This window comes from Balaenoptera musculus, chromosome 6 (genome assembly GCF_009873245.2).
Source record: "Balaenoptera musculus isolate JJ_BM4_2016_0621 chromosome 6, mBalMus1.pri.v3, whole genome shotgun sequence".
Taxonomy (NCBI): domain Eukaryota; kingdom Metazoa; phylum Chordata; class Mammalia; order Artiodactyla; family Balaenopteridae; genus Balaenoptera; species Balaenoptera musculus.
Genome location: NC_045790.1, coordinates 69449117 through 69461304, shown reverse-complemented (window position 1 = coordinate 69461304; position 12188 = coordinate 69449117). Strand labels below are relative to the sequence as shown.

The following is a 12188-nucleotide window of genomic DNA, read 5'->3' as shown; positions in this document are numbered from 1 at the left end:
TGTAGTAACTGTCAGACCATTATTTTGAAAAAAAAATCGTGAAGTCAGAACTAATAGGAAAGGAAGCTATAACTTGTGAACTGTGCCTGCTGAGGGTATGTGAAGGGGAAGTAGTACCACACTAGTAGGAGTATATTTCTACTTTTCTCTGAGCTGTTATCAGTCATTTATACCTTAATGTTAAAGAAAGCTTCAAGTGTGGATGAAAGATAGGGAATGACATCATTTAAATTCTGATACACTCAGGACATGGGAGAGAAGCAAGGAGTGAGATGGCTAACAACACCCAAAACAAACCTCGACCAACTTTATAAGAATAGCAGCCAGCCTGGCACTTATGTGGTACATGCTGAGATCCAGCCCCCGGCCACCCTCCTTCTCTCCAACCAGACTTGCCAAGTTCCATCTAATGCTTTGCTCGCCTCCGAGTTTCTTTTCCTTTTGCTCCAACCCAGATCTAGAGTTATAAAACTGATGTTACACGGTTCTAAGCTAGGAAGCATGTAGATTACAATGAAGCTGGGCTGAGCCTTCACAGAGCCTCTCATTTTCAGTAGAGGGAATGAACTTCTACCTGTCTATGGGACCCTAGGCAGTGAACTCTGGCCCTCAAAATGCTGTGAAGTAGACAGTTTTTTTTGGTGCCCATCCATGCATAAAAGGCTCAGAGTGGTTGTCTAATATCACACAGGTAGTATGTGGTAGGATTCAAATCCAAGTCTGTCTAAATCCCATGACTGAGTTCTTTTCATTATGCCACACTGCCTTTTTAGCCATGCTGGCTTCTGTAAAGGAAACTTCTGTTTGCCTTTTGTGCCATGATCTGCAACTGACACTAATGGTGGGAATTCTAGATCGTATGCCCAATACCCATTACACATCTCACTCCACTTGGATGTTCCACAAGAACCTTGAACTCAGTATATTTTAAAACTTCTCCCAGAGAAGCAAGAAGAACTACAATCCTGCAGCCTGTGGAACAAAAACCACATTCACAGAAAGATAGACAAGATGAAAAGGCAGAGGGCTATGTACCAGATGAAGGAACAAGACAAAACCCCAGAAAAACAACTAAATGAAATGGAGATAGGCAATCTTCCAGAAAAAGAATTCAGAATAATGATAGTGAAGATGATCCAGGACCTCAGAAAAACAATGGAGGCAAAGATCGAGAAGATGCAAGAAATGTTAACAAAGACCTGGAAGAATTAAAGAACAAACAAACAGAGATGAACAATACAATAACTGAAATGAAAAATACACTAGAAGGAATCAATAGCAGAATAACTGAGGCAGAAGAATGGATAAGTGACCTGGAAGACAGAATGGTGGAATTCACCGCTGTGGAACAGAATAAATAAAAAGAATGAAAAAATGAAGACAGCCTAAGAGACCTCTGGGACAACATTAAACACAACAACATTCGCATTATAGGGGTCCCAGAAGGAGAAGAGAGAGAGAAAGGACCCGAGAAAATATCTGAAGATATTTTATCTTCAGATATCTGAAGATAGTCAAAAACTTCCCTAACATGAGAAAGGAAATAGCCACCCAAGTCCAGGAAGCGCAGAGAGTCCCATACAGGATAAACCCAAGGAGAAACATACCGAGACACATAGTAATCAAATTGGCAAAAATTAAAGACAAAGAAAAATTATTGAAAGCAGCAAGGGAAAAATGACAAATAACATACAAGGGAACTCCCATAAGGTTAACAGCTGATATCTCAGCAGAAACTCTACAAGACAGAAGGGAGTGGCATGATATACTTAAAGTGATGAAATGGAAGAAACTACAACCAAGATTACTCTACCCAGCAAGGATCTCATTCAGATTTGATGGAGAAATCAAAACCTTTACAGACAGGCAAAAGCTAAGAGAATTCAGCACCACCAAATCAGCTCTACAACAAATGCTAAAGGAACTTCTCTAAGTGGGAAACACAAGAGAAGAAAAGGACCTACAAAAACAAACCCAAAACAATTAAGAAAATGGTAATAGGAACATACATATCGATAATTACCTTAAACGTGAATGGATTAAATGCTCCAACCAAAAGACACAGACTGGCTGAATGTAAACAAAACAAGACCCATATATAGGCTGTCTACAAGAGACCCACTTCAGACCTAGGGACACATACAGACTGAAAGTGAGGGGATGGAAAAAGATATTCCATGCAAATGGAAATCAAAAGAAAGCTGGAGTAGCAATACTCATATCAGATAAAATAGACTTTAAAATAAAGAATGTTACAAGAGACAAGGAAGGACACTACATAATGATCAAGGGATCAATCCAAGAAGAAGATATAACAATTATAAATATATATGCGCCCAACATAGGAGCACCTCAATACATAAGGCAACTGCTAACAGCTCTAAAAGAGGAAATTGACAGTAACACAGTCATAGTGGGGGACTTTAACACCTCACTTACACCAATGGACAGATCATCCAAAATGAAAATAAATAAGGAAACACAAGCTTTAAATGACACAATAGACCAGATAGATTTAATTGATATTTATAGGACATTCCATCCAAAAACAGCATATTACACTTTCTTCTCAAGTGCGCATGGAACACTCTCCAGGATAGATCATATCTTGGGTCACAAATCAAGCCTCAGTAAATTTAAGAAAATTGAAATCATATCAAGCATCTTTTCTGACCACAACACTATGAGACTAGATATCACTTACAGGACAAAAACTGTAAAAAACACAAACACATGGAGGCTAAATGAGACGTTACCAAATAACCAGGAGATCACAGAAGAAATCAAAGAGGAAATCAAAAAATACCTAGAGACAAAGGACAATGAAAACACGACAATCCAAAACCTATGGGATGCAGCAAAAGCAGTTCTAAGAGGAAGTTTATAGCTATACAAGCCTACCTCAAGAAACAAGAATAATCTCAAGTAAACAATCTAACCTTACACGTAAAGGAACTAGAGAAAAAAGAACAAACAAAACCCAAAATTAGCAGAAGGAAAGAAATCATAAAGATCAGAGCAGAAATAAATGAAATAGAAACAAAGAAAACAATAGCAAAGATCAATAAAACTAAAAGCTGGTTCTTTGAGAAGATAAACAAAATTGATAAACCATTAGCCAGACTCATCAAGAAAAAGAGGGAGAGGACTCAAATCAATAAAATTAGAAATGAAAAAGGAGAAGTTACAACAGGCACCGCAGAAATACAAAGCATCCTAAGAGACGACTATAAGCAACTCTATGCCAATAAAATGGACAACCTGGAAGAAATGGACAAATTCTTAGAAAGGTATAACCTTCCAAGACTGAAACAGTGAAAAACAGAAAATATGAACAGACCAATCACAAGTAATGAAATTGAAACTGTGATTAAAAATCTTCCAACAAACAATCCAGGACCAGATGGCATCACAAGTGAATTCTATCAAACATTTAGAGAAGAGCTAACACCCATCCTTCTCAAACTCTTCCAAAAAATTGCAGAGGAAGGAAAACTCTCAAACTCATTCTATGAGGCCACCATCACCCTGATACCAAAAAAAGACAAAGATACTACAAAAAAAGAAAATTACAGACCAATACCACTGATGAATATTGATGCAAAAATCCTCAGCAAAATACTAGCAAACAGAATCCAACAACACATTAAAAGAATCATACACCATGATCAAGTGGCATTTATCCCAGGGATGCAAGGATTCTTCAATATACGCAAATCAATCAATGTGATACACCATATTAACAAACTGAAGAAGAAAAACCATATGATCATCTCAATAGATGCAGAAAAAGTTTTTGACAAAATTCTACACCCATTATATATAAAAGCTCTCCAGAAAGTAGGAACCTACCCACTTAGAGGGAACCTACCTCAACATAATAAAGGCTATATACGACAAACCCACAGCAAACATCATCTCACTGGTGAAACCTGAAAGCATTTCCTCTCAGATCAGGAACGAGGACAAGGATGTCACTCTCACCACTATTATTCAACATAGTTTTGGAAGTCCTAGCCACAGCAATCAGAGAAGAAAAGAAATAAAAGGAATATACAAATGGGAAAAGAAGAAGTAAAACTGTCACTGTTTGCAGATGACATGATACTATACATAGAGAATCCTAAGATGCCACCAGAAAAACTACTTGAGCTAATCAATGAATTTGGTGAAGTTGCAGGATACAAAATTAACGTGCAGAAATCTCTTGCATTCCCATATACTAATGATGAAAAATCTGAAAGAGAAATTAAGGAAACACTCCCATTTACCATTGCAACAAAAAGAATAAAATACTTAGGAATAAACCTACCTAGGGAGACAAAAGACCTGTATGCAGAAAACTATAAGACACTGATGAAAGAAATTAAAGATGATACCAACAGATGGAGAGATATACCATGTTCTTGGATTGGAAGAATCAATATTGTGAAAATGACTATACTACCCAAAGCAATCTACAAGATTCAATGCAATCCCATCAAATTACCAATAGCATTTTTTACAGACTAGAACAAAAAATCTTAAAATTTGTATGGAACACAAAGACCCCGAATAGCCAAAGCAGTCTTGAGGAAAAAAATGGAGCTGGAGAAATCAGACTCCCTGACTTCAGACTATACTAACAAAGCTACAGTAATCAAGACAATATGGTTACTGCACAAAAACAGAAATATAGATCAATGGAACAGGATAGAAAGCCCAGAGATAAACCCATGCACCTATGGTCAACTAATCTATGACAAAGGAGGCAAGGATATACAATGGAGAAAAGACAATCTCTTCAATAAGTGGCGCTGGGAAAACTGGACAGCTACATGTAAAAGAATGAAATTAGAACACTCCCTAACACCATACACAAAAATAAACTCAAAATGGATTAGAGACCTAAATGTAAGACCAGACACGATAAAACTCTTAGAGGAAAACATAGGAAGAACACTCTTTGATATAAATCACAGCAAGATAGTTTTTGATCCCCCTCCTAGAGTAATGGAAATAAAAACAAAAATAAACAAATGGGACCTAATGAAACTTCAAAGCTTTTGCACAGCAAAGGAAACCATAAACAAGATGAAAAGACAACCCTCAGAATGGGAGAAAATATTTGCAAATGAATCATCAGACAAAGGATTAATCTCCAAAATATATAAACAGCTCATGCAGCTCAATATTAAACAGACAAACAACCCAATCCAAAAATGGGCAGAAGACCTAAATAGACATTTCTCCAAACAAGACATACAGATGGCCAAGAGGCACATGAAAAGCTGCTCAACATCACTAATTATTAGAGAAATGCAAATCAAAACTACAATGACGTATCACCTCACGCCAGTTAGAATGGGCATCATCAGAAAATCTACAAACAGCAAATGCTGGAGAGGGTGTGGAGAAAAGGGAACCGTCTTGCACTGTTGGTGGGAATGTAAATTGATACAGCCACTATGGAGAACAGTATGGAGGTTCCTTAAAGAACTAAAAATAGAATTACCATATGACCCAGCAATCCCACTACTGGGCATATACCCAGAGACAACCATAATTCAAAAAGACACATGCACCCCAATGTTCATGGCAGCTCTATTGACAATAGCCAGGTCATGGAAGCAACCTAAATGCCCATTGACAGACAAATGGATAAAGAAGAGGTGGTACATATATACAATGGAATATTACTCAGCCATGAAAAGGAATGAAATTGGGTCATTTGTAGTGATGTGGATGAATCTAGAGACTGTCATACAGAGTGAAGTTAAGTCAGAAAGAGAAAAACCAATATCGTATATTAATGCATATATGTGGAACCTAGAAAATGGTACAGAGGAACCAGTTTGCAGAGCAGAAATTGAGACACAGATGTAGAGAACAAACGTATGGACACCAAGGGGGGAAAGTGGCAGGGGGGTGAGGGGGTGGAGTGATGAATTGGGAGATTGGGATTGACATGTATATACTGATGTGTATTAAATGGATGACTAATTAGAAAATAAATAAATAAATAAATAAACATTAAAAAAAAAAGTTCTTCCAAACCTGTTTGTTCCTCCTATCTCAGGGAATGATCCACCAACCTACCCAGTTACCCCAGCCAGAAACTTGGATATTTTCATTATCTTCCCATTTTCACCCGTAAGACACATGAGGCCACTCACTACAGTAACAGATGCTAACTAGACTTATTGTGATGACCATTTTGCAATATATACAAATATCAAATCATTACGTTGTACACCTGAAACGAATATAATGTTGTAAGTCAATTTTACCTCAGTTTTAAAAAGGGGAGCTCCCTGAAAACAAGGACGTATTTGAACTACTGAAATATTCCTAAAGAAAAGATGTATCATTCCATATGTGAATCACAAAAATATCTCTTCTAAATGTGGCCGGTACAATAAGAGATGAAGGAACTTAGAGAACTGAGACTACCTGAGAGAGGATGCTCTCGCTTTAGAATATCGCTACTTAAAAGAACCATTGATGCCAATAAAATAAGGAACTGAAGAGCTGTTTGTTAACCTTTAGACTGTGACAGTCTCCTCTAGGACAGACCTCAAGAATGAGATGTGGCAAAAGTGGGCAGAAGGAATAGGCTTGGGGTGATATGTTAGAGAATAACAAACAATTTTTCATTGGAGTCAGCCACCTTTTAGTTTGAATTTCAATGCCTCCTTTCATTATCTGTGCTGTCTTTGGGAAACTAACCTCTCTGAGTCCCAATCCCCTCAACTCTAAAAAGATTACTGATCTTCGTCTTAAAGGGTTGTCATGAAGATAAAATTTAATGTATGTGCCTGCTTAACACAGAATGCGTGTTAACTCTCCTCTCCTGCCCTTTCTAGGGCTTCCCCCCACCTCCCATATCTATGATGACCAGGGGAAAAGGGGAAGCAAAGTTTTGACTCATCACCATTTATCTCAATATGCAATGTACAAAATGCTCTCAAGCTGGAAAGCTAAATGCATTTCCCTTTATTCACAACTCAAATCTTACCCATATGATCTCACTGTCTGATATCAGCTCAAGCTCATTCCAAATTCCCTCCTCAGTTCCTCCCTCTCTCCCTTACGAGAACACCAAAGCTCTACAGTCTCTTCCTCTTTATCATTCCTGCATCATTCTCTTGTCTCCAAATAGCTTGCCAACAAAGACATTCTCTTCTTTTTTTTAAAATACATCTTTATTGGAGTATAATTGCTTCACAATGCTGTGTTAGTTTCTGTTGTACAACAAAGTGAATCAGCCATATGTGTATATATATCCCCATATCCCCTCCCTCTTGAGCCTCCCTCCTACTCTCCCTAACCTACCTCTCTAGGTTATCGCAAAGCACCGAGCTGATCTCCCTGTGCTATGCAGCTGCTTCCCACTAGCTAACTATTTTACATTTGGTAATGTATATATGTCGATGCTACTCTCACTTCGCCCCAGCTTCCCTCTCCCCACCCCACGTCCTCAAGTCCATTCTCTATGTCTACATCTTTATTACTGCCCCACCACTAGGTTCATCAGTAGCATGTTTTTTTTTAGATTCCACATATATGCGTTAGCATACAGTATTTGTTTTTCTCTTTCTGACTTACTTCACTTTGTATGACAGACTCTAGGTCCATCTACCTCACTACAAATAACTCAATTTTGTTTCTTTTTATGGCTGAGTAATATTCCATTGTATATATGTGCCACATCTTCTTTATCCATTCATCTGAAAGACATCCTCTTCTTACTGACCTAAACTCGTTCTAATTCTACTGCTTCAAATAATACTACTTCTACCAATTTGATTCATTACATGCACATTAGACAATCTCCCTATTTCTTACTATTTTAATAAAACGTACTTTCCTCCTGTTCAGTAAGACCCATCCCTAGGTATTCAATTAAAAATAAATAAATAAAAAATATGGTGCTTTGTAAATGGTGACCTTGAGAGGCCATAAAACTGGCTGACCTTGCATATATCACATGGTACTTGTCTGCTATTAATTAAAGGGAATTTGGATGAATTATGATACATGCTTACAGGTGACAGAGCACTGAGCTCCAAGGGGATACTTCCAGGGGAGGGGGTCCAGAGAGAAGTTCCAAGGTTCTAATATGCACTCAACAGAGAAGCAGCTCCCCCTGCACAACCTCGCCACCTCCAGCCCAAAGGTTTTCAAATCCTTCCCAACCTATAGGCTCTTCTACCACAAGAGGTCATGCTTGCATCTATTTTACAGTGTCCTATAAATTGATTCTGCTTCTCTTCACCTGCATCTATATGGCATTGCTTAGCTAAGCTGGTACATTAATCTTCTTAGATGCAAAAAACCAGCTCATGTTCCAATTAGATCATTTAGGCCCCAGTCATCTCTACCCTGGGCCTGAAACATGTCTTTTTCTCCTGGCATCTCTGGGCTCTTTGGAAGTGCAGAATTCTGAGTTTCCAGGGATCTCAAGGACATCTGGACAATGGTTCCCTCCATGGTGCTATGACAGATGAAATACTGGGCTGTCCACTTAGATCATCTTATAATACAGAGTGGGCATCTCTATGAGGTAATTGTTCTAAGGAGCAAGTAAAGAATTCAGGCAAGGGTAAATATTGAACTTTTCTATTTGAGAAGCTAATTTAGGAATTGCATGTTTATTATGAAAGGTGGGAAATGGGATCCAACTGCTTCAAACCCCTTCTCCCCTTGTGAGATACAGCATTAAATGGAGTCAGTCTGTGTTCCAGAAACTGTCAGTGAGAAGGATGTTGGAAATTATGACAGAAAAACTACTGATGTGATACAAGACATAGAAAGAACACTAGATTAGGAGGCTTTTATTAGCCATAAGACCCTAAAAATGATTCTGAGACTCAAAGTTTCCCTAACTTTATAATATGGGACATGGGATAGAAGATCTAAGGGCACTCTCTTAAAACTCTTATCTTGTGATATGTCAAATAATCGAGTGATCACAGTACACAGAAAAATAAGAAGAAATAAGTGAATAATATCACTTTAATGACTCTTTCTTGACCTTTTAATAATCTCTCATTGTCTTAGAATAATTTCTAGGCTGGCCTAGAGTTATAAAGGAAAGTGAGTAACATAGGATACTCCTGTTTCCATCTTCTTCTATCCATTGTAAATAGTATTTCACCAAACTGGACATGAGAGCTGTCGAGGGCAATAATAAAATCTTGGTGAGCACACTCACTGCCCAAACCTTTCCCCTAGTTTCCTCCTGTATTCACCTCCTAGACCCTCTGGTACACCCCTTAGCAGCTCTCTTAGTGTCACCTTCTCTTTGTCTTCCTCAAGTTATAATAATACCTTTAAAATCTCAAATGGACATTGTTTGCAAAACTTTTTATTTCAGTTACTTGACAAATTTATAAGTGTAGAAACTTCAAAAATATATGTTTAAAAGCCAAAAGGCCTTTTGTTCATATTTTTAGTTCTTCCTTTCTTTGATATGACTAAAATAACAGAAGATGTCAATAATATTATTAGTTCTTGTTCTTATTAACCAGACTGGAAGCTTATTATTTAACTAATCAGAGAAAGAGAATGAGAAATAAAAATAGTTTGGGGGGTACATAGTAATAAATTATTTGAAATGTAAATGGGGGGAAGGAGAAAGATAGAGAGATGGAAGAAGATGAAGTGATAGAAAGAAGAAATAAAAGAAGTAAAATCTAACTCAGAGGCTATCTCCTCTCTGAGATCCAGACACCCTAGCAAAATTGACAACTGCTTCCTCAGGGCTCCCCAGTATTTTTTTTTTTTTGCCATCGTTTTACTAAGTGTAGAACACACTGTATACTAGTTGCCTATGTATCTTTCTTCTACTGTCATGACTACCTTGAGGTCAAGAGCCATGTCACATTCATCTTTGTAAAACCAGTGCCTGTTTATATTCCATAAATAAATGTTGACTGGAAATGAAAATTCCAGCTGACGGGTGTGATTTAAGATTCCAAAGGCCACAAAGTTGGGGCTGCCGCTCTGCCTTATGCTTATTCTATAGCTGCCTTGTTTACTCAGAGACTGAGAAACCTTTCCTAAAGTTTACATTTGCTGGTACTGCTCACATAAATTTTTGGTTCTTATCTCAATGCTCTACAATCCTCCCCTTGCTCAGGATTCCAGTCAACAAGATTCATTAAGCCTCTATTGGTTGAGTATTATGTTAAGGGCTTCAAAGAATATGCAGCAGATGTAAGCCCCTCTTAGGAAGCTCATGATTTAGAGAGGTTGAGGGTAGAATTCAAAGCATCTGTGAAATATGCTATTATTCTATAAACATGAAGACTTTATTGTCTCTCTCCTCCCTTCATTCCTCCCCGGTCTACATAAAATTTTATTCTCATTTTCTACTCTTTAAAAATTCCTGTATTAACTAACCCCCAATCTCCACTGTGCTACTTTCTCATCCTATACATTTCCAAACATCTCTAACCTGGCCACTATTTTAAAAAGAATGTGTGGAATTGAATTGTTGTCACAGAATTGAATACACTCCAAAATGATTTTTCATATGGGCAGAAATGAGTCCCTGCCATGACAATAATCCCACTAGGGGAGCTCGAAGTGTAATACTCATTCTAGTGCTACAATGGAATGACGTTCATTGGGTACACGATCAAGTGATGCTCATTTTCATATTATACAGAAGTTTAGATTTAGCATTGTTTAGTACTTACTATTTAGCTTTATTTAGTATTGACTATTCAGTAATGCTAAACAGATTTGTTTAGGAAGTGAAGAAGTAATATGAAATATCAAAGCACAGCCCGAAGAATCCAACAAGATTTTCCAAAAAAGCACATTTGCAAACTCTTCCTTTGTCCTTTTTCAAAGTCAGAGATAATAATATTCACTTGAAGTCTTTGAACTCTGAGCTCACCTTCATTCAATAGTCTATATTCCCATTTAATCATATTATCACATTCCCAAACCCTATTTACTTTTTCTTTCTTTTTTTCTTTTTTCTTTCTTTTTTTCCTATTTCTTTCTTTCTTTCTTTTTTTTTAAAGCGGGCAGAGACATCTCTCTTAAGACCTTCATCTGGCCTCAGAAGAGGAGGCCATGGAGTTTCAGAATATGGAAAAAAATCTGTCCTCTTATGAACACAGCTGTGTGGAATCACTTACATTGAAGTCATACAACACACCAAAGTTGGCTGCCGATGCCTCTTCAGCTCTGGGAACCGTTTTCCGAGGTAAACTGCCATATGGCAAACCCCAGAGGTACTACGTGGAGAAACAAAGAAAGCAGTTAACAATTGGAAACAAAGTCTGAGCCACACATGTGATCACAAACGGTTTTGTTTAAAAGCACTTTTGAAACTTTTTCATGGGGACTCTGTGGGTCTCCACGTGGGGTCCCATTTTCTGGGAATTGACTACTAAATCCAGAGTTAAGAACAAAGGGAATGCTAAGGACCCTGCATTCTGACTTCCGCAGACCACCAGCAGTCGAGCCAACCACGTTGCTCAGGGCTTGCTGGAGCCCAACTACCCACCACCACCTCTAAACTGGTCTCATTTAGGAGGTCTGGAAAGGAGAGAGGTGGTCTTTTGGGGATTATAGTGTTCAAGAAAACCGTACTAAGCACTTCTTCATATGGGAATACCCCTCAGGGGTGGGGTGGAGGGAGAGTCTCTCCTTCATGTCAAGGAAGAGAGGAGTAGAGAGAATCACTCATACCATTAGAGGGTGTCAACTAGGCAGGAAGACTATACCCTGACTGTCATATCTGCTTCACCACTGATTCAGGTTTACCTTGTGCTACCAGATTAAAGAGATATGATTAAGGGCAGAGCCAGCCAGAGATGGGGCAAGAGTAGGGTCATACTAGGAGCACTGGTGAAAACTGGAAAAAAAACCCACCCCTCTAGCCCCAGGGCAGACACACGGTTGGCCAAGCAGATGCTGCTTCTTGTGAGACATGAAAACATCGCTTCCCTGGCGCTGGGGCCAAGGGAGGAGGATGAATGTGGATGGAAATTTGGGTGCAGAACTTGACTAGGCAAGGGCTGCAAAATCAGCCCCTGCCCCTTCTCTCCACACAAACTGCATGGCTTCCACAGCAGCCCCTCTGGCTTCCTGAGACTGAACAGAACAGAGGGTGGGTTCTACTCAGACTATCTTTCCCCAGAGTTGGAGGCCACAGAAAACGGAGAAGACCAGGGTCTCCAGTTTGT

The 12188-nt window shown here is 38.5% G+C and overlaps 1 protein-coding gene across 1 annotated transcript in view; it reads right to left on the bottom strand.

Annotated features, from left to right (window-relative positions):
• The window catches only part of TMC1 (transmembrane channel like 1), a 378985-nt gene that overhangs the window by 49071 nt on the left and 317726 nt on the right, over positions 1 to 12188 (bottom strand). The window contains 1 exon segment of the mRNA XM_036856685.1: positions 11136 to 11234. Coding sequence (XP_036712580.1) covers positions 11136 to 11234 — 99 coding nt within the window.